The 24,191-nt window shown below is 37.2% G+C and overlaps 1 protein-coding gene across 1 annotated transcript in view; it reads right to left on the reverse strand.

Moving 5' to 3' along the window:
* Nucleotides 1–540: 540 nt before the first annotated feature.
* The window catches only part of DNAJC1 (DnaJ heat shock protein family (Hsp40) member C1), a 106,527-nt gene continuing 82,876 nt past the window's right edge, over nt 541–24,191 (reverse strand). The window contains exons 9-12 of the mRNA XM_057383726.1: nt 14,160–14,279; nt 2,867–2,915; nt 1,955–2,433; nt 541–814 (exon numbers count right to left, since the gene is read on the reverse strand). Coding sequence (XP_057239709.1) covers nt 746–814; nt 1,955–2,433; nt 2,867–2,915; nt 14,160–14,279 — 717 coding nt within the window. The 3' untranslated portion in view covers nt 541–745. The remainder of the gene's footprint in view (nt 815–1,954; nt 2,434–2,866; nt 2,916–14,159; nt 14,280–24,191) is intronic.

A 24,191-nucleotide genomic window follows, 5' to 3' on the forward strand; every position in this document is an offset into this window, starting at 1 on the left:
GAATTTTGAGTTCAGATACATGATCCTCTAATCAAAATTTGATTTTGATTTAAAGCTCAAAAACTTTTCAGAATCCCGGTATTAAATCACAATTTGGTAAATAATTTCTAATTAAAAATAAAGGCCTTCAGTGTTTTTACCCATTTCAACTTTCCTGAATTAACAATGCTGTCAAGTATCACTGTGTATCACTGCAGGGTTGGCAAAAGCAGGTATTATATTGCAAGTGCATATAAATGTATGTGGAAGTTAGTACCAGAAATACTAATTTCAAAATACGACTAGATTTTTATAAGAGTAAGGTATTTATAAGCACATGGTCTTGTATTTAGAGCTGAAAGCAAGCAAAATATATTTTGAGTGCAGAGTTTCATTACTCTCTTGTTTGCTTAACAGTTGCAGGTGAATTCTCTCTTTCAAAACAAATGTAAGTTATTTCTATGCTGTATACCCATTGGCTGCAAACTTTATCACATTTGGTATGTGATTATCAGGGTTTTCCTGAAGGTCTGCTCACTTTTAGACATTGTTATCACACATCTGCATAAGCAGCTCTTCAATACAAACATGCATTCATTCTTCAACACACAAACGAGGTAAGATGGTGTAAGATTTATTAATATTTTCTTCTACTAAGGCACATGACGTATAGAAATACTGAGGTACAAAAATGCAGTTTCCTGCATGTGAGATTTAAAACCCCATTTTGACAAAGTTGAGATACATCTCTTCTTGCTCACAGCATTCAGCTTTTAGCCATTTTTTTCTTTTGTACCAGTTCAACAAGCAACTTGTATCTTGCTATACACTCCTCCTGAAAGGGAATRCAAAAGTGTTATTCAAAGGTATTATTTTAGTATTGCTTTAGCTCTATGCATGCTACCTTATTCTAGAAAAGCAGCTGGGTTCTGGGGTTGTGTAGGGTTTTTTGGGTGTGGAGGTTTTTTGTTTGTGGGTTTTTTGTTGTGTTTTTTTTCTTCGTTTGGGTTTTTTTTGTTCTTTTTTTCTTTGTTGGTTGGTGTGTTGTTTTCTTGTCCTAAAGTCGCACACTGGATTTGAGAAGGGAAATCTGCCTCTACTGCAGAGGAGATTAGAAAAAGGAACTTGCAATTTACATTTCTTAGTGGCTCATCTATCTGTTTGAAGAACACACAAACCCAAGAAACAGTTTTCCAGGACTTCTTGACAATGACTCAGCAATTATTGAACAGTTGTGTTGCAGCATCTGTTGAAAACAGTGACTCTGGTGTGAGCCACGCTGCAGGCAGGTTAAGAGGAGCCTTCAAGGTCACTCACACAGCACCTGCAGAACAGCTTCAGCACCACAGAAACACCCAAATCCTTCCCCACTGCACTTCTTGCTCCCTCACACTGTGTTTGGTACAAATGCAGGGCTTTTCTGCAGCTACAGTGGCTGAAGCAAGCAAACTAAGCTATCACAACTATYAGGAAATCTAGCACAGACCATCTATATCAATGACAATGAATGCTATTTTAAAAAGATTATACTTACAAAAAGAACATTAGTTAGATTATTGAGCATTTAACACTTGCAGATGGATTATTTATTTTGTTTGTTCATTGAGATGGGTTGAGAAGGATATTGTGAAAGTGTAAGCAAAGTGGCTCACCAACGTTTGGTTACTAACTTTGAATCAAAATTTGTTTTAAAATCTAATTTGTCCTGCAATTGGAGATCTGAAAGGCAGAGGAAAGGTAGGTATTTTATATGAAACAGTAGTTATTTCAACATTTTCTGTATTAGATCAAACAAACCGAAATAAATGAAAAAATGTTTTAAATAAAATGACAAGTGTGACGACTCTTTARGTCACCTGAGTCTGGACTGAGAAGCCAAGTAAAGGTCTAAATTTTCTCCATGGACCCTCATTCCTAATGTAGCAAATATGTTTCCCCTCAATTTATACTACAGKTCAGYCAAAACAAGTCATACCTTGCTTTTYCCAGGAACACATTTTGCTATTTTATCCCAGCGATCCGATGTTCCCTTTGGATACTGCTGCAAGGCCATTTCAAGAAGTTTCTGTTGGTTTTGAGTCCACAGTTCTTCTGGCGCACGGCTTTTCTCCCTTCTTCTGCTCTCATCATCACTCTCTTCCTCTTGCTCAGTGTTATCAAAATCTTTCTGACGTCTCCCCCTGCCCTTTTCTTCTGATGCCTCTTTTGTTGSCAGCAGAGCCATTTCAGGTGCTTTGACAATTTTCCGTCTGCGGTGTCTAGTTTCACTTGCAGTGGTGTCCTTTGGATCTGTCTGGACATCCATCTGCTCTGCTGTAAGATTGTAGTTCCCCTCCTCCTCCATTTCCTCCTCCCTGTCTCGCTGGGTGATTATGTGATCYGGCAGATTCATGCTGACTTTGAAAYTTYTGGAGTTGTGGGCCAGTGTTTTAAGCTCAGAGAGCCTAATGGTACCTGTTAGAAGCACTGCTGTTACAATTCTGAAAAARTAACACATCCCATAAACAAACTGGGAACTGCCCACAAATTAAAGCTTCTTGGAACAGGATGGACAAAAGGCTCTTCTGGACTGGCAGCTTAAGAAAAAAAAATTGGGAAATCAAGGTACTCACGGTGATAAACTTTGCCAATTAGGAGCTTATCTGATATATGGGAAGTGCTACTAAATTCCCACACTGATATAAAYGAACAGAGCAGCCTAAACAAATGAACAAACCCCACCATAAATGGAGTAAGAAAGCTCAGGAGGATGAAGCTAAAGGGAAACRTTCCCTCAGAATACCCAGCAGATCTTTTCCAAAAGGCAAGGTTGCAAAAACCTCCATGCAGAGCAGTCTCTGAAAGGCACAGCTTTCACCCAAACCCAGTGATTTTCATAARCACACACCTGGTGTATATGTAACAGAATCCTTCACCTGTTTGGCTTTCAGGGTAACCTGCACAAAAACAACAAAAATAAAGGACTATTACAAAATTAGATCACTGGGGCTATTGAAGAATTCATTATCAGCTTACCACAAAACACCCACATTGAAGACACTTTAAATATAGCGAGGCTGATGTTCTTGGGCTGCCTTTGCTCATATGTGGAGTCCAAACTGGCTAAAAGTAACCTGGATTTTGTTCTTTCTAAACCATTCCTGGCTTATTAAGATCATAAGTGATGCTACACGTTTCTATTGCTACCATAATACTCCACAGTTGATGCTAAAATTTAATTTTTTTTCCTTGTTAAACCCTAATTTTTCAACCTAAAAATACCACAAGGATAGGGGGAAAGGAAAACAAATTAGTTATCTTCTATATATTAGTTTCTCTATATTAAATGAAAGAACAAAACAACCACATAGGTCCAGACGATTAAGCACATGAGTGGACAGATATTCAGTCCCCAAATGGAATGTAACAATTTGATTGCCAAAGATCAGCAAAGAAACCTCCTAAGTCCTGGAACTGCAGCAAAAGTATTGATAGTCCAGATGATAGAGAGCTGCCTGACTCAGCCTCTCCATGCGTAAATGAAATCTCTGTCCTTGGAGAAAAATAACACCAGATTTAGCATCCTTGAGTTTTTTGAATGTGAGGACTTTGCAAAAAAAAAGCTAGAAATTGAAATCAAGTAGTCTGAACCACCCCAGTCAAATTTTAAATGTGAACAGGCAACAAACACACTGAATCAAACCCAATACTGTGTGGCATGGGTTTCCTTTCCTGCTCTCTGAACATCAGACCTTGGATGTTAAGGTGTGTGGTAATGTGCTGCCCAGAGCAAAAAATAAAAAAAAAAACATCACTTACAAAGTCAGGAATTCCTCTGTGTGGAATTTACCCACAACAGGAATCATTTCGGCCTTCTGAGCCACAGCACAGACTTCTGCTGTTTTAGCTACTTAATGTTAACAATTTTTGCCTATTCAGAGCAGCATTAGATAGCAAACCTGCCAGAGGGTTGTAAAGCCATTTGCTGTGAGAAGGATTAAATAGATTCKGAATTTTTGTTCTATGACAAGATTCGTGAGTACTTCAATAGTTAAAATACCTCGGTACCATCTGCTTCTAGTCTGGTCTGTTTGGTTCCTCCCACSCACCTTTCTGCCCATGAAATTGCAGCAGTTTGCTGTAAAAATAGGCTGGTGCTGGATCTCCTTAAGGAAATGACAGCAAGACTTAACAAGGCAAAGTGGTCTATTTTCCCTACAAATTAAGCCTCATTTTCTGGGATGATTAAGTGCAAATGAAAACTCTGTGAACAATGAAATCCCAACTCTAATTAACCAAAATCTTATCCAGAGGTAGACATCTGGCACAGAAAACTTCAGTTTCTACTGTTGCAGTATGATAAAATTTTAATTGTTCAAAGAAAAAATCTCAGAATACTGTAATATTGAACAGATCATTTTCAGTTGCACTAACTGTTCTGGGATCTGCGTGATCCCAATTTTGAAACAACAGAATGGATCCTCCTTGAAACATAKGATCCATTAATAGAAATTGCCTTCCTGAAATAATTTATATTTTAAAATAACATAAAATTAAAATGTTTGTGTTCCATCTTTAGCAGAGGGTCTCTACAGTACCAGGAACTTAAAAGGTGAGAGGAACAGAAACCATTTTTGACTGCTGAACAGAATGGATCCTTAGTGGTGTCCTGCTATGCATCTCTGAAATAATGCTATATAAACTGGATTATAATCAATTATTTTCAAAAGAGTGAGAAGAATTTGCCATGCAAACAAGAARCTTTTGGAGTAGCTTTCCTGCAATGACCCAGTGGATTCACTGTAAATATGACAAGACCCTATTTATCTTCRTGTATTCCAGAAAACTGTCTCTAAACCATTTTACTTTCTTTAAAGTAAGTCTTTCAGAGATTTACAGCCTGCTCATAAGGACACGAAGGCAAGAAAKAGAGAGCAGAAAAGATTCCCTGAATAAAACAGAGCAGAATAAATTGCTAGTAAWGACAGGTACCATGAGCTGCTGCTTCAGTGCCAACATTCAGTTTTTTCTCTGTTGAACCTGTAACATAGCCAGAAGTCAGCAACTATCATTTTACCTTTCAAACTCAGACTACATGTGCAAACAAACTTTGCTTTGCAAGTGGTGCAAATCATCTGGATTTCAGTTTCCTTTACAAGACAGGTGTTCCCAAATTAGGTTAGTGTAGGTATCCCACAAGAGATACAAGTTTTGAAAATATTGCATCTAATTGGACTAGAATCTAAACCATCCCTCTCCATTTGAACAGTGAAGGATTTTGGCTTATTCCCAGAAACTGCYTGCAGTTCATATTTCCCCTTTCATGCAAAAAATTCAGGATCAACAGTCTTTCCATAGGTTATCTTATGTTGGCCAACTTCAGTCATTATAGCTTGGTGAACCCAGATGGAACATTTGTAGTAAGTTACTCCATTCATCACATCTAATATTTCCAAGACTTTATCTTTTGAAGGCTTTATGATATCTCTTCATATTTTGATGGACTTTCAATCTCAACATTCACCAAGTAAGCAGGAAATAACAACTGTGTGTATGGTTTAGATACTGAAAATCCACTATTTCAAACATTGAAMAAGCACCTTCAGTTGACATAAGTTTGACAACTCATCAAGCTTCCCACAGCTTTACTATCATCATTCACAGGCTACAGGGGAAGATTATTTGTCTATTATTATTTTTGTCAGCTTTCTTCTTCATACTGATGTTTGCAAGTCCTTTTCCAGGTGCTGTGCACAGTTCATGTTTACTCCAGCTCTTTTCACTGAGAGTTCTGGTATCACTTATTTAGACTTCAGATTTATGTGTCCATCAGCTTCAACTGTCATTGTCATTCGAGATGCAAGGGCAAGAATCGTTAACATGCCAGTATTAAACTGCTGAGGATTATTAGGAATCCAGCCTATGGAACACATGAAATTGTATTTCAATTTGATCTGTATGAGTTTAATCATTGTTCTTGCCAATCAAATCTGCAGACTCTTCTTCTTTGCCKGTTCCTCCATGCTTTTTGACATCCTTAATATGAATTTAAATTTCCTCTCCAGGAGTGAATAGTTATTTACTAGCTAGTTCTTAACTGATTCATAAAAAATCCACTAAGTTATGCAACAGAAGTTGCTCCATTGCTTTCTCAATTACATATCATAGCTTGCTTATATGATATTATTACTTTTTCATTGCTTAACAGATAACACACTTGTAAAAACTTATTCAAAGTATGAAACAGTGGTAGAATACTCTCTTCTAGTTATTACTGCTATTTGTTCCAGCATAATGCTTTAAAATTACAGTTTGCACATATATTAAATTATGAGTTTTATCCTGACTGAGAAGTTGTGCAAAAAGCCTGCTGTTATTTGCAACAGCTTTCACCAGAGTATTAGCCAACCCCCTTAAGAAATCTTAGGTCTGGGTACACCTTAAATAATAAGGATCAAGACTGTGAAATTGATTTAAAACAGAAGACAGAAGATCTCACATTCCTGCAAGTATTTGTACTGCTGAACAGACACACTGCATTATTTTATAGGAATCAACTTTAAATGCTGTAGTCCACCAGGGATAACAGAAGTCACAAATAAAGTCAGGTAATACCATGCACAGTGAAACAGATTTCCTTAGACAGATAAAGATGACAAAAAAAAAAAACCTGAATGCAAGCACTCAAATTGCTGGAGTAGAAATCAAACCATCTTACTATGGGACCTACAGAAAGAAACCACAGGAACAATTTGCTTCTGAGAACTCCCTTTTTAACTCAGTTTCAATAGCTCTTCAGCTATAAAAAGATTCTATCGAAAGCAAGTGGGATTAGTGGGATGATTTTATGTGATGAAAGCCAGACAGAGCTGGTTTCCTCCTGTACTGCTAACAATTAGTCCAGATCACAARGACTAGTTGCTACTTAACAAGACACCTAGCAGTAAAAACATTCCTCATCATGACCATCCAGATGTTAAATCTCTTATTAYCCTGGACACCTGCCACCTCTTTCAAATGGGACAATTGATACTTCAGCAATAYAGAAAAAAAATATTCAGAATCAGCTTTAAAAACTCTGAGATGCACAGGCAAAAGCAAATTTTGCTAGCACATGAATGAGAGGGTACTTTTCACCCTGCAGAGAAGGCGGACAAAAAAAGCACMGAATTGTGAAAGACCTAGAGGGAAAACCCTGACAAGTCAGGTACAGTGATCCTATTGGTGCTAAACAGAGAGACAGAGYGCTTTTGCTGAAGATGAAGAGCAATTCCCCATTCTCACAGCAGCAGCCACTGCCCCACCAGTTCAGCTGAGCCCTCCAGCACCACCCCCAGCCCAGCTCCGCAGGGCACACGCCAATGTGCCACTGAAACCTTCACCATTCCCTCTCTTCTGGCAATCTTCTGTGGGCAACAGCCTACCTTCCCTCTCTAGGATAATATTTCTATTAGGATTGCAACAGATAATCACAGAAGTACAAACCTCTTGGGTTYGAATAGTATTTTGAGAAAATAATGTGAGAGCTGTAGAAGAAAATCTACGTCACTTGGCTTCCCAAATGTATATAAACTTCTTGCAAAGAAGGATGACAACTTATGGTGCTGCTGAAAACTGGAGTATCTGGTAACAGTTTTTATTATCCTCAGCATTTTCCTGAGCAGAAGTTCTCTCTATTAGTATTTAGGAAAGATGTCATGGTTTCTCAGCATTAACTATCAGAAATTTGCTGTCCCRGCAGCAGTGTTCTGCTAACCCAGTTGTTATCCTCCTGTATGCTGCCCATCTAGTTATGTAATGAAAAAATACCAGCATCTGTGGAATTACAGAGAGAAATAACATGGAAACAGCCTGTGAGTAGTTGAGGTTACTGTGAAGCAATAAGCAATTTCTTGAATCTTTGAGGCTAATTTGACTCATAATCGTATTTTTTTCTCAACAGGGAAAGCCAGATACAGAACAATTCTAATGTCTTCCTAGCTTTGTCAGAGTAGTAGGTTTTTACAGCTCTAACCTTCCAGAACCACACAGAATAACTTGCCAAATTTAAAATTCTCCCCTTATAACCAAAATACTACCTGCTGCACTGAATTTTCTTCCAATCTAGATCTAAACAGCTTTTTTTTTCATAGCAGCCACAACTGTATCAAGCACTTGAGTTTGACTCAAGTCAGACAAAAATAATGACCTATTCTTTTATTTCCATGTGATTCCAAATTTGTTGCTTTATACACTGCCTTCCCTTATACGCACCAAAAGAGCTGCTAAAATTATCTTCAGCTTTGCCAGGTCAGGTAAACTTCAAATACTGAGGCATTGAGCCAAATCATTCTCCATTTTTCCAAGTATCCTCATTACAAGAACTCTTGAAAGAAGTATTTCAAATCAGACATACCTTTGTTTTGGCATTGATTCTAACTGTTTGGTAAAGTGGTACGAACTTTCCCAAAAGTAGGTGATGTAACTAATCTTTAGCCACTGTGTAGRTAAAATTTGATGCTAACACAGCAAATGAGTATTCTAGGGACAAAATGCTCTTATTCCTGAAAGAACTACAGAACACGTTATGAATTTAACTAAATTTGCTTTGAACCACYAGTTGCAGCCAGAAACAACACAGTTTTCTTATGTTTATGGACTTTGAAGCCACATATGATTCTGAGCTTTACCACAGCAGATGGAGAAGAGATAGCTACCTCTGCAGAAATCCCCAAAACAAATGTGAATTGAATTATGAGGCAGTTTAAGATGTAGCCTGCAAAAAAGGCAAATTTGGCCTGAAYCACCAGATGCAGAGCTTTCCCCAGTTTAAGTCCCCAAACAGTTMATTTAGAGCGATAAAAGAATCGTTCCTTTTTTTCAGGAAACAAGAGGAAGAACTTTGCAATTAGACTTGTGATAATGCTRAAGACTTCATACTGTGCTTGTTTCGTGTCAGTTAAAATCCATGAGAGAGTCTTTAGCTCTATACTACAGGCACTCATGCAGGAGAGGAGTTTGGCTCAAATGCCCATTGCAACAACTACTTGGGACACCTTATTTTGTTACTGATGATGCAAAATACATTGCCTTTCTTGTCAGTCAGAAATTGGAATTCTGCAATGAAATTCAAACCCAGCTCACCAGGAGCTTTGTGGGACATAACATTAATTTAAGCCACTCTATAAAAGTTGCAGCATCACTGGCTTGACTCCTTCACAAGCCATCTATTTGGACCRAAAATTGCTGTCCCACTGCCTTCTGTAAAATTTTTTTTTTTCCTGTAAGTGAAAAGAATGCTCTGGTCATGCTTTATGAGATGAAACTCTATGTTGTTTACAAGAGGCATTGTACTGCTCAATCCTGTAAAAATGGCAGGGGCAACTCTAGGAGTGCACAGAATAAAACTGTACAATGACAGTAGTGTGAACAGCAACCACCTTTTCCTCCCTCCCAGCATCAACAAAGTCATTCTGGTGCGTCTGGAATTAGACTGGTGTTTTGAAGACTTCACTCTCAGACTGAGGGATCTACATGACCTATATAGGATCTAAACCCCATCTTCGATATTCATAACCTCTCTTGGACCTCAATCTAAGTCTTCATACTTCAATACTGGAGAATTATTGATTACATAAATATATGCAAACTGCTAAGGGTGAATGTTTCAGAATATCCACAGCTGGATTGCACTGCAACTGAGTTATCACAGACACACTACACAAAATGAAATGTAAAACAGTCTTAGGAAAACAGTTAATCTCCAGAAGCAAAAGACCTAATAAATTCATGAGCTTTTACATATGGACCATTTCTCATATAGATGYTTTTTTGCTGGCAAAGTAATGAGCTTGCATTTGTCAAAAATAAGAAATCTATTTTACAATGGCATATAAAGTATAATGAATATGAACTCACAGAGTCAGATTTACAGGCTTGAAACTGTTGCTTGGGCATACAAGAGAGATCACAAAATAGGCACCCACCCCCACAAACTTTATGCTTTCAGGTTTCATGATAATTCAGAATGCCTGCCACCTGGCTATTGTTTTGCTGTCTACCTTTGTGTTCYTCTATACAAGCAGCAAATCCCAATCAGTCTGTTTTTGCAAAACAAATGCATGAGATTAGTGAATGCAGGAGCAAACAGAATCAGTTTAAATCCTGTAAGACAAGTGAATGATATTACTTCACAAGTATGAAATCTGAGATCTCATTGCCTTTAATTTAAAAAAGCTGTACCTAATAATCACATTAAAGTCTGTTTGGCATGCCAGACAGCTTTTACTTCCTCTGTTATTTTTACAATTTGAACGTCCTTTGTAGTTACTGAAATTAATTTATGCCTTTCAGCAAATATTTTTTAAAACTTTTTATCTATAAAGGTTGGTATTGTCAAGTACAATATACTTCTATAATTTCACATCTAAGTGCTTTTTCTCARTTTTTAAATTCAGCAAAAGCTGACAATCATTATTCTAAATCTTCATAAGACTTAGTATTTGTCAAATCAAACAATATAAAGAATAGTAGCAGAAATAGTAGTATTGCAACTCCACTCATTATTTATACTATGTAGTAGAGTGTTCACAGTGCTTAGGAAATTCAAACGTAACTTTTTAATTTTGTTTTAAAAGGTCAATTATTTCCTTAAGTATTGGCGGACAGGAATGAGAACTAACCCTGGAGCAACAAATTCAGCAAGGAAAATGGGTCAAAGAACAGATGTTTGGAGGATGACAGAGAGCAGTGGTACAGGTAACCAGGTCAGCAGGCAGGAATCCTGATTAGAGTTAACTGAACTCCATTTCCCTTTCATAATCAAAATACTTGAAAACCTAATTTACAACACCAGCCAATTGCAATAAAAATGACTTAAAAAGCTGCAGAAGCTTTCAGTTGTGAAAGCAGTAAGATTTCATTATACTAAACCATCTGAAAACCATCTTTATAGGGAAAGATTGCTAAATTCCCTATATGCACATATTAAAGTGACAATTAGCAATTTAAATAATTAAACATACTGATAAAGAGAGCACAACTTAACCTCATCTATTTTAGGTTGATTATTCATTGGCTGTTAAAAGATGTCTTTYCAAAGAAAGACAAGATAAATATATCCTATATTTAACATGACAGAAGTTAAAGTAGTAACCCATCTCATGTATGTCTGTAGCAAGGCTGCAAGGCTTCCCTAGCTCTGAGTTGAAAAGCACAGAATGTGCTGCAAAGACATTTATGCTGGTTTACATGAGGCAGCATAAATAGAGCTGAACGAGCTCAGGGGCATTACAGCCTGGACGTGGCTGTTTATTGCTGGATTTTGGCTGGCACTTTCCCAGCAGTCACATTGGGTGGACAGGGAATCTGGTAGACATTCATTTAGTAATCCTTATTTGGGCTGCATTTTGGAAAATAACAATTAACAAACTTAAATGTCGACAAAACACCTTGAGCTTGAATAGTAGTAGAAAAAAGCAGAAGGACTACTTTTTAGGAATTACTGAATTTAAGAAGTCAAGGTAAGGTATATGCAGTGATTACTGACCAACTATGGTGAATATCTGGCTTTAATTCTACATTTTTAAAAGTGAATTCACACATGCTTCCAATTGTAGAGAAGGATTTGTTTCCTCCACTTTTCCTCCCAGATAGCTTGCACTTGCTAATGTAATCACAGACCATATGAAGAGAAGGACCTAACCCCAGGCAGAACCACTATATTGATGTTTCTTGCAGATGTTTGTTAACCTGTTCTTGAAGGCATGCATATACAGAGACTCCACAGCATTATCATTAATGCTTTATCATTCTCCATTGTGATTCTTTGTCCTTCAGTGTCTAACTCTGCAGCCTATGATTCAATAYAAGATAATAACTTCTAGCCCTGTTAAACTAATACAGTGCACAAGACCCTTCTTCATTAAGAGTTTCTTTCTATGTAGTTGAATACTTACATGCTTGGTTCATTTTTGTTTTTTTAGTTCAACAACATGAACTCCATCATCTTCCCTTGTAGATGGCATTTTAGGAACCTATTAATCTCATCTGGACTCTATCAAACCATATGTTAAAGTGCAATACTGAAAACTAGACACAAACTAAGGATGTAGCAAGGTAAAACAACACCATGAAGCTGAAAAKTTAAAAACAGTCAAGAACACTCTCCTCAAGTCACTTCAGACAGTTGGATGTTGTAGGAATTCCTTTTAAAACAGAAAGAATTTAAAACAAAAGATAATTTCTTTAGGGTGGTAAGAGGGAGTGAATTTTACGGATGCTTTTCTGGTATATAGGAATTGTTTCAGTTCATTCTTTAAAAAGTTTTGAGATTTTTTTGCTGAGGAAGAAAGCTTTGAGATAGAAGCAACAATGGAGACATCATTCTGGATGGGATTACTCTGAGCTATTTTTATTAATACCTATTTAGCTTATATATTATAAAGTAAGGTTTGAATGCATAAAATCACTTGGAAATAAGCACACTGTTCCTTACCAATCCTTTCCATTATAGTTCTCTAAGTGTSAAAGGAAAACCAAGCCTTACTGCTCTTGATGCTTTGCAGGAGAAGAAAGAAGTAGAGAATGATCTCAAGTTTTTAAAAAGTRTTTCCTGTATTATAAAATGTTAGGAAAAAAAAATTCAAGTCTTTCTTTCATTTATTTTTCCTACTCACTGAAACAAAAGAGCAAGTTGCTGAAGACCTCTCATCTAATGGTGAAACAAGTGAGCTTTGTCTTTTTCTTTCCAGTACTGGATGTGTGCAAGTATGACAACCAAACATATCATGAGAAAGATTCTTAAAGAATTTTTTTACACCCAGGTCAAGGAATAAAGCAGACAGTGGGTGCAAAAGGCACCATGAATATAGTGTTAGTTTTGTAATGGACATATACAGAACCATTCCACATGACTGTATTATCTGTATCAAGAMAATCAGATTTTCCAAAGCAATCTCAAAAGATCTTTCCCATGAACACTATATACTACCACCAACACATGTGAAATATTTTTGCTGTTAATATCTGCTCAGTAAAATGTAGCACCTTTTTAATAAAATTACTCCAGTTCAGCAGTATGAAGACTTCAAAAAATAAAATTAACAATACTTAACACAATATACCTTATGAAACTTAATTTAATTTCATTAACAGGTTAGTAACTTCTTGCTTATATACACTATTTTGAAAATAATGCATTGTTCTAAAATTACAATAGTGCAAATGACTGATYTTTTATTATATGTATCAGAACAGCATAGGTGCATTAAAAGATAAAAAGTTCTAAAAGTATCTTTTTGTGGTTATATCAACAACGAAAAAAAATTTAAGAAGTATACAAATTTCCCAGAAGACTATCATATTTCACACTAGTCAGTGGCTTTGTTTCTCATTATTTAAGATAATTCCTGAAATATAATAAATATAGCACAACTATGCATCTCAAAATGCACATGAACAGATTTAAACATTATTCTCATTAACCCCTACAAAGCCTATAAAATAGGGTCARCTGAAAGGGCTTTCAAATGGTCCTCAGCAGACACTACATCATGTTCTAGTGATCTATAGCTTGAAAAGGAAAAGTCTTTTACAGCCTAGCCCCTAAGGGTTTTCAGATCATAACACTTAAAACCCGTAAGTACAAGCTTGCTTTGATATCTGCTACAATACTATAAAATATGAATTAACRAGGACATTAATTATTTTACATAATATAATTTTGAAACATGCTATAATCCTGAAAAAGGCACTGAAATAGTATCATACACATTACTAGTTTTAAAATTTGTAAAGATACTTCAGTTTAATTAATGGAAACCACCTGTCTAAACACCATTACTCATATGCATTTTTTTAAGGACTGGCTTGAAACAGAAATGTAATCTTTAACCAAGTCACACAAACATTCACTTGCAGTGAAAGGAGGTTGCTCCAAAACCTGCAGTGCATTGTTTTTGTGTTACTGGGTTACAGTAGCTGAAGTTTGTGAGCACCAGAATCCCGCATCCAGCGGATCAGTTACAGCTGTTAATTGCGGAGGGAGAGACTGGCTGGCATCTGCTTCTTGCATAGTTAGTTAATGGTTCACTTCCAGGTCCTAAAAGGATTGTGGCTTCTCTCAAAAGACAATGTCGGCCCCCATATACGTCTGCTTTCTACACTGCCTGTCTTGTTCTGGTTTGTCATCCTCTACACAATGCAAATCTGAGTGAACTCACATCTGCCACTGATCGACCCAATTCGTGAGCAATCTTTTCCCATCGACCGGGGGTCCCCCCTGGGAACTTAACCATACTTCTTGTCAGCTGGCTCAGGTCCTCCTCTGTCCATTCAGGTGCCTGTAAAACATTTGTAAAACATTCATTACACTGGAATATTGGACATTTATTTGCAAGGTAATATACTGAAAAAAATATCTTTAAACCAATTCATCTAATAATGTCGAACAAAAATAAATAAATAAAWAAAAATCCCTGTGTACCTTYTCCCTGTGTTGTTGCTGAAAATGGATAAAAACAATAGACCGACAGTAAGATACTAAAAATCCTGGACACTCAAAAATTGCACGTTGTGTATTACATAGGCTAGCACAYTTAATTTCCATTAACTTTAATAGAGTAAACATAACACAACACTATAAAATGCAGTAAAGATAATAATCAACAATGCTTTTATTAGATTATGGGGTTATGCAATAATTAGAAGAGCCAAAGTCCAATAAGAAATTAATTTGCTTACTGCCCTAAAAGACAACAAAAATGTTTCTGCAAATATTTGAGCAACAAAAGGAGGGCTAAGGAGTATCTCCATCCTTAAATAGATGCAAGCAGAACCTTAATGACACAAGATAAAGGAAAGACCGAGGTACTTCTACTTCCCCTTTGCCTCAGTGTTTAATGGGAAGATCAGTTGGTGTCCATGTACCCAGTCCCTGACCTGAAGACAGAGCACAATGAAGCCTCCRCAATCCAAGCAAAAATGGTCAGTGAYCTGACACACACAAGTCCATGGGGYTGGATGGGATCCACTCAMGGGAACTGAGGRAGCTGGCAGAAGTGCTCACTGAGCCCCTTTCAAACATTTACTAGCATTTCCAGCTACTGGGGAGGTCCCAGTTCACAGCATGTTACAACACACAAACACCCATCTACAGGAAGGGCTAGGAGGAAGATCTAGGGAACTACAGGCTTGTCAGTCTGACCTCTGTGCCAGGGAAGGTCATGGAGCAGTGCCATGACATGACATATGCAGGTCAACCAGGGATGAGGTCCAGCCAGCATGGATTTGTGTAAGGCAGGTCCTGCTTGACTGACCTAATCTGAGACTGGGTTACTTTCTTAGTGGATGAGTGAAAGACTGTGGATGAGTCTACCTGGACTTCAGTACAGCGTTTGGCACAACTTCCCACAACTTCTCCTGCAGAAACTGCCTGCTCATGGCTTGGCCAGGTGCTCTGCTGGATGAGTATAAAACTGTTGGGATGGCCGGGCCCAGGAGCCACTGGTGACTGGAACTGCAACCAGCCGGTGGCCGCTCACCAGTGGTGCTCCCCAGGGCTCAGGAAGCAATTCTGTTAAATATCTTTGTCAATGATCTGCATGAGGGGATCGAGGGCACCCTCAGTCAGTTTGCAGACACACTGAGTTGGGTGGGAGTGCTGATCTGCTGGAGGGCAGGAAGGCTCTGAAGGGGGATGTGGACAGGCTGGATCGATGGGCCAGAGATCTGAGGTTCAACAAGGCCAAGTGCTTGGTCCTGCCCTTGGATCACAACAACCACTGCAGTGCCACAGGCTGGGGGAAGAGGCTGCAAAGATACCTGGAGGAAAAGGATCTGGGCATGCTGGTCAACAGCAGCTGAACACGAGCCAGCGAGTGCCCAAGAAGGCCAATGGCATCCTGGCCTGGATCAGCAATAGTGCAGTCTGCAGGACCAGGGCAGTAACTGTCCCCCTGTACCTGGCACTGCTGAGGCCACACSTCAAATCCTGGGCCCCTCACTACAAGGACACTGAGGTCCTGGATGAGTGAAAGGCTGCAGTGTGTCCAGAGAAGGGCAATGGAGCTGGAGAAGGGTCTGGAGCACGAGTCAGATGMGAAGCACCTGAGGGAGCTGGGGGTGTTTAGCCTGGAGAGAAGGAGGCTCACAGGAGACCTTATTGCTCTCTACAATYACCTGAGGTAAGWGGTTGTGGCAAGGTGGGGATTGGCCACTTTCCCTGGTAACAACATCTTGCACAAAAGGAAATGGCCTGAAGTCAGATTGCATATTAGGAAAAATCTTCACCAAAAYGGTTTTCAAGCATTGTAACAGGCTGCCCAGGGAAGTGGTGGAATTGCCATCCCTGGAGGTATTTAAAAGACCATGTGGATGTGACACTTAGTGGTGACTTTTGCAATGCTGAATCAATGGTTACACTCAATGGTCTTGAATTTTCAAGATGAAAATGATTCCATGATTAAATCACACAGTTTAAGACACAAAGTTGCAAACATGTACTGTGTAATATTTTTCCCACAAAGACACATTTTGACATATTAAAAAAATATAAACAGTCATCTTAGGTTTTTGTCACTGTTACCATCCTGTTTTAGCACTCTAGCACGATCCAGGAATGAAATCTGTTGAGTCTAATATTACATCAAGACTACTAAACAACAACCCTCCCCGCTCCCCAAAATGCAGTTATGCCACAAAACCAGACCGGATGCTTCTACTACCCAATAACCAAAAGATATAAAAATGTTTTGCTCTCACTACATGCCAAGCTGTTAACAATGACTGTCTTCATAACCGCCAAATAAAAGTGAACAAAGCAAGGAACACACAATTAGAGCAGTTTAAGGCATGAAATCGCAGTTGCCTCAAAAGGCAAGACGCAGTAACCGTCTTTGACATTTGCAGCATCTTCRGCAACGACTGCAGAGCCAAATCTTTGTTACCATCAGTAGTTTGYCATTTTATTTATTTTTAAGGAATTCTTTATGACATACCTCTTCTAATCACCATTTCCGATAATGAACAGGCACATATCAAGCGGTTTGCATTACAGAGCCATCAGCACAGAACAACAGTCAGAGGTGAGTGACCCCAGGGACCATCTCCACAACTACAGCAAAGCTTCTCCCTGACACTAATCCTGCCTGTCATTCTCCCACTGTGCTCTAACCACACTGACATCCGCCTGCCGCACTGCAAGCTTAACGGGGCCCTTCCTGACTTTTTACTGTCTCCCCCAATCAATGGTTCAAGCGTGCTCTTTTCACCATGTCCAAATGGCAGCTTCACTCATAATCAAAGTGCATTGCTCCTGTTAAAGGGCTTCCCGAAAGGCTTCACCATTTGCATTCATTTGCAAAGCAAACTACTTTTATTCACTTTGTTCTGCTATCAAGAGTGTTCCCTGAAGCAGATAAATTGGCATAAATACAACCTGCCACTTAAAAGACAGTAAATAATAGCCAATAGTAGCAAGGATTTTATCAATCGTCCTGGTTTGGATCCATGTAGTCCTTTATTCAATGCTGAAAGACTCAAACATTCATAGTTTTTGATACAAGAATAAAATTAATTATCTCTGATGATTCAAACACAAGACACTTAAATAATGTCTGTGTGTATGTAAGAGATCTCGCACATTCATTGCATGCATTATACAATTACTCTCTGGCCCACAGAAGAAATCACAAATACACAGAAAAATCTCCACACTGGACAATAACCTTATTAATTTTACTATTTTAAACAAGTTAATACACTCTATACCTTTATTATACTATACTTCATGTAGATATTTGATACTAAAATATTTCTCAAGGATTTTTATAAAGAAGGATTTGCAGTGCTTTATGTTCTACTTTTATAATTTTTTATCACTGTAACTTAAATAATGAGTTCTTCTGAAGACTTCTGGTTAAAAGCCTTTGTTTAAAAATCAGTCAAATTTTGTATTTCAAAATTATCCTTAATACGCAGTTTACTGTAATTTTCTATTTAATTTGTACTAAAACTTAGGGGTCTTTTTGTTTGTGTTTTTTTTTTTTTTTTTTAAATGCATTCACAACTACTTTCACAGCTATTCTCTCTCACCATATCCAAAGCATATCTAAGCAATTACATACGGAAATCAAGATCATCTTTTCAGTGATATACAGATGCCGGAAGCTTTCTGCTAAGTTTTATTTTCAGACTTTTTTTTGTAAGCTTTGATTTGTGCTCATAAGTTTACTAACCACTTGTAAATATTACACAACTCTTAAGGTAATCTTCCTAAATAATGGATAAAACTACAATCATTCTGTAGATCTGTAGTTAATTACACAGCTAATTCGCAGKACAAGAATTCATTAGCCACATTAAAATATCAACCTCTTAATCTTATTTCAAGCTGACAGTAATTTTAGAATGTGAAGATCTAAWACATTTATGAATTTGGAAAATCTTTGAAAAAGCTTTTAGGAAATCCACTCTCAACAGCAAAAACTGTAAAAGAGCTTTTGTGAATTTGCAATTCCTCAGCAACAGTTAATTGTGTCTTTAGATGCAACAGCGCCTACTGTGATCCAAGTACTACAAGCAGCTACGAGGGTGGTCATGGTGTGAATGTATTCTCCCTGTTCTAATCTGTAGCCAACTGTAACTGCGAGAGTCAAATGAATGMATAAACATACTGCTTTGTCACCTAAAACCATGTGTGTCCAATATTACTGAAACACTGGGCCAAAATTCATCTCTACAGTAAAGCAATGGAAGACACCACATGGTGAGGGGACAGCTGTTGTTACTACACAAGCATTCAGATTTTGCATCCAAAAAGCCCCATTCTGGGATTARCTCCCCATACTGAATACAAAATTAAAAGTACAGAGTTATGGTTCTTAAGTCTTTAAAATGAAAATARGTTAAAACTGTAGATATAAAAAAAATCACAACATTCCCATAAATAAAAATCCTTTAACATGGTTTATCGTACACAGCTGGTAATACTGAAGGATTAGTTTACCCAAACTGCTATGCACCTTCYACAGAAAATAAATATGAATGTGGTTTATTGTTCAGCATCGCTCTTACATGTGCATCTGCACTTGGCTGTTCCATCCCACCTCTTTCASCATGACAGCTTTACACTATTAGAATCTTTTAAATTATGAGCAACACTACTTTCAATTGCACTAAAATCAAATTTTTAGACAATAAAGCATTTCTTGTMACAATACGTCTGACTTATTTAATCCTGTTAATAAGTATAAAACTATGTACGCTTTTATTGATTAAATGGGATAGTGGCTGGTATATGAGAATTTTTAARGAAACTTTTAGAGTAATTTACAGTACCTTGACTTTGAGATAATTTTAATTGTTTAGATTMAATTTTACCTTTGAATCATTTCTTCCTGTCATCCGTATAATGAATATATTCAATTAAAATCACTGTTGTATGGAAGTTTGGCTAACATTTCAATCTTTGGATCCCTGGACTTTGTGCTACACTTCATCCAATTGTGGTGATTCCCGATTTTGAGTACATCTAGTCCATGATCTTGCAAATAAAGCATGAGGCAGCATTTATTTAAAAATACATGTGCGAATATTTTTAAACCAAGGGCCTAGTAAAACTCTGGACAATTCTGCAAATCACCAAAGATTTAACCTATAAGATGGTGCTGTTTCTGTCCAGTAACTAAGGAACAAAATGTACAAGTTTTCWTGATTTAATTTCTTGCTCATAATGTGTTATTTTTACTAAAATATTCTTCTACATTCTTACAATTGCTTGCTTTACCTACAAGAAGTTTGAAGTCAGTCTTGTTTCATCTGGTCTATTACATTTTGCATTGTGATCCAGCTGTTGCTAAACAGGAAGGGTCTTGSTCCAGTTCTAAAGATCTATTGTGAAGCTCTCAAGATCAGCTGAAGAGTATTAATGATCAGAACTCATATTCAAAGTCAAATGCTCATATATAACCCTTTAGTCCTTCAGAAATCTTACTGAAATCCAGCTTTCACTAGTATGGTTTTTATTAAGTGAGCCAACAAAAATAAAGACAGCTATGCTGTTTTAGAGCAATGGTCAAAGAAGGTCAGTAAGCTCATCATTTGTGCTCAGGGAGTGCAGCGGCAGAAAATTTTGTGATAACAAGAACGATTATGTTTATCATTCATTTTTTTCAGTCCCACCCTGCTCTGAGAAAACAGGGACCATATGCACATACAAGAGTTAGATGAAGGCAAGCATATAGGTATGCTTCCCCTAATATTTTCCCAACATCAATTATTTTCAGCTCACGCTATTTTTCTAGCCTGATATATTTTATCTATTTAGATTTATTTATCTCAATGAATCTTTTTTTTCAGTTTTTTCCAGCTTCCTGTGAAACTATGTAAACTTTCTGGATTTGCAACATCATGTCTATGAGGAGCTGCATACATCTGCTACTCATTRTACAAGAAATCAGCTTACTTTGTGTTTTGAACCTGGATGCCACTAGCTTTGATGACACCTGGCTCTTGGCTTACAGAGTTACCTCCAAATAGTCTACATATATTGACTTTCATGTATGTCACTTACAAATTTGTTCTAAATACCCCTCCCAAGTATTCCTCTGTAAGTTGTCTCTTCCCAGCTAAAGAGCTCTGATCTRCTCTCTACACTTAATACTTCCCATGATGCCTTTTTTTAAACTACCTGCAATTCCATTGGAACCAACCTCTTTGAAATGAGGTACCAGACTGCACAGATTAATCCTAAAATATACAGAATAAGGATTCTTCTGTTTTGCTCTCTATTCTTTTCTTAACAATTTCTACCATTTGCATTGKTTTTTGGAATGATCCTGGGCTGATGTTTTCAATGAAGCCAGCACTGATAACTCCTCAAKGAATTTTCTCACACCTCAAGGATCAAGGTCAGCTCAGAGCTCATTATCTTTTGCATGAAGTTTGGACAGTCATCCACTGTATCAATCTTTGCATCACTTTGTATTTATATACTGGGAAATTTTTCTGCTATTTTATTGCCCAAGCAGTCCAACTCAAAAGATCCCTCTGCAGTTCTTCGATGTCTGTTCCCATGGTCACTGTTCTATGCAATACTATTATTGATAAACTCTCTCACCTCAAAAATCATCTTTTTACCATATTATCATCTTCACCATATGAATACACTAAACAGTACAATTCCTAGCAGAAATTCAGTCAAACCGCACTGCTGATCTTRCACTACTAGATAGTGAAAGATATTTATTTACACTACTAGAAAGATATTTATTTCTACACTCCATTTCCCATCTTTAAATTTGTCTGGGAAATAGCCTTCCTCTTACTCCATGACTSTTTTCTTTCCTTAAAAACCTACAAGCCTTGTTATATCCTTCTGGAAAATGAAGCAGATTTTACCAATCAGATCACCTCCTCCCTGCATATTTGTTAATCTTTCTATGAAGCCCAGAGGGTTTAAGGCATGACTTCCCACTATAGAAGCAATGTTCAGGACTCCCCGCAGATCATATTTACCTGATGGTCACGAATTCTTCTYTTTGTATCAGTTTTTGTTAGTTTTCTCTAAAGAGTTAGATGTACAGGCCTGTAAGGGCCCCTGATTTCCACTGACAACTTAATAAATACATAGAATGACACATTTGCAATTGCAGTCCCCAGGCACCCATGAAAATAAACAGTCACTTGAATTATTTAATCCTTAAATTTTCTTTGAACTCTGTGCTACATATCCTYTGGTCCCAGTAACTTAAATAATTTAATCTTAAACAATATATTACAGAGGTTTAAAAGAACATTAATTTTCAAATTTTTCAAAGCAACTACATGTAAACATGAAGATTCTCTTATAAAGCTGTCAAAATAATAACCTAAGCATAACCATTTTTTGTTTATACTATTCCTCAGACAGGAATGCCTTTGGCATTAAAAGCATTACAGTATTAAACAATATACAACAGCTCCTAGAGAAGAGTGAGAACCTAAGAACAGTAGCATGAAGTTTCATCTGCCTCAATATCAGGTCTTCTACCACAYGCAGCAGCAAATATTTTTGGACAGAGATATTCTTTCCTTCCTCACAGCTGCCCCCAGCATGGAATAGGGATTTCCTAAGGATAAAGTYGAATCCATGACATTGTCCACTCTCCTCATCCCATTTTTGCTCTAAATCAACATCTTAGGCTGGCTTTCTACAYATTCAGTTTCTCACTTCTTAGCATACTCTGCTATGTAATTTCTTTGTCCCATATACTTCTGCTATGCTCTACACCTTCATACATAATACAGAAGGGAGAAGGAAAAAAATCCACTAAAAAAATAAAGCCCACCAAAAACCCCACTGCAGGAAGCCATGTGATTTCTTTACTTTATACACACAAAGCTGAGGAGAGCCCATAGRAAAAGACTGGACTCCTTGGAGAGATTTTTCTAGACTCTGCCTGTCGGAGAATGAGGACATTTCAATTAGGGCAGCCCTGAATAACTCTGTTACCCCTTGCAATTCACTGCACTGTAGACCATTTCCAGTACTGAACAGATCCACAAAGACAGATATGAAACTCTAGTGACATTTTGCAATAACAAAAATGTATCTGTTTCCTGTTCTTGATAAGCATTACTCTAAAGATTTTCCTTTCCATCTTAACATTACTTGGTCTTGCTGAAATCTTGCTGACAGAACCTGTCAAAACCTTTATAAAATCCAAGTGCATTGTAAAGCTCTAATAATAAGGCATAACTTTTCTTTAAATTCATACTGATTTCTTACTATTATTTTTAAATTGGCACACCTAATAGTACCATTCATTTCATAACTTCAAAACATTACCCAGTATGGAATTCATGCTAACCAGTCTGTACTTCCCAGAATCCTCAAGGAAGCTCAAAAATTGGTATCTTATTTCTGTCTTTCATTTCAAGGCTCATTTAMGTAATTGCTAAAATATTAACAGCAGTATTAAATGGATTTGATATCAGAGTTCTTTTCAGGTCAATGAATGGTGAAAACCATTGTTCCAAGCAATTTGTTATTTATCATCCTCAGATTAACACTTCAATCTAAAACATTCTTTCTCACTTGTCTTCAATACATGATGTCAAAACTCTCTAAACTTCCTGGTAGTAAACATGGATGAAAAGGAACTTTTGTCCCTTGCATCTTCTTGAAACTACTTTATATTTTGATCATCCAGTATTTCATCAAAATCTTTGATAGTGTTCCTTCCTCTGTTTCTTGGGAGAAAAAAGGTAGCAATTTTTTGTTCTTGGGCTTTACCTTATTTACATTAGCCTTTCCCTTTCTGAAGCTCCTCACCACRCTCATTCCCCCAAAGCAGCTATCGTCACTTTTTAGTCTGAGAAAAGAATAACGTAATTCCAGTAAAATGGTTATATTTGAGATTTCTCCACTGGCCACCATATTGATTATTCACAATTTTGATAATTTTGTTTTGCCTTCAAGCYGTACATTAACCCATCCTAATTGCATGTCAACACATGATCTGTAAGCACTGAAACAAACAAAACCAAAAGACCAATCCTCCTGWGCAAAAAACCAAACACACCCCACCCCCCAATCAAAATCCAACTCTGAGAGTTTAATCATATTACAAACCAATGTGTGTCCATAAACATATAATGTCAATATAAGAGACCCCCTATGTTTTTGGGAAAACAAAACCAGTTCCATCTATTCAGAAACAGCAACTAAAATAGTTATTTACAAGTACATCTCACAGCTAATACAGGTCAAAAAGGAATTATTATTCAGCTCTCTGATTCCTAAGATTTGCCTATATATATATATATATATATATATATCTATATATATATCTTACTTAACCTTAGCAGGAAGCCTTAATGAATAAGAGATTCTCCTACCACCATCTTCAGCAGTATTATTTGGGGCTGCCAGGGTGTTCCTAGACTTATAATAAGCCATACATTAAGGCTGAAAAATTTGTGTTCAAAAAGACGAAAATCAGGGGAGGAGGAGAAGAATTAAATATAAATCAAGTTAAGAACCAGCTACATGAAGCAGTAAGACAATTTTTGAAATTTATTACTATATTCAGAAAGTTGCAGATACTCAAAAACCAGCATTAATCAGTCATCTTACAGAAAAGGTGGCAAACAGGCTTGAAAATGAAGCACARGATGTGTTATATCTTCACAAGATGAGTGCTATTATTCTATATTCATTCCAATGTCTATGCCTTTCACTTCTAGCTACTGGCCTTTCTGTGTCTTCCATC

The sequence above is a fragment of the Malurus melanocephalus genome, unplaced genomic scaffold (genome assembly GCF_030028575.1).
Source record: "Malurus melanocephalus ecotype Western Australia unplaced genomic scaffold, MMel_1.1 scaffold_14, whole genome shotgun sequence".
NCBI lineage: Eukaryota > Metazoa > Chordata > Aves > Passeriformes > Maluridae > Malurus > Malurus melanocephalus.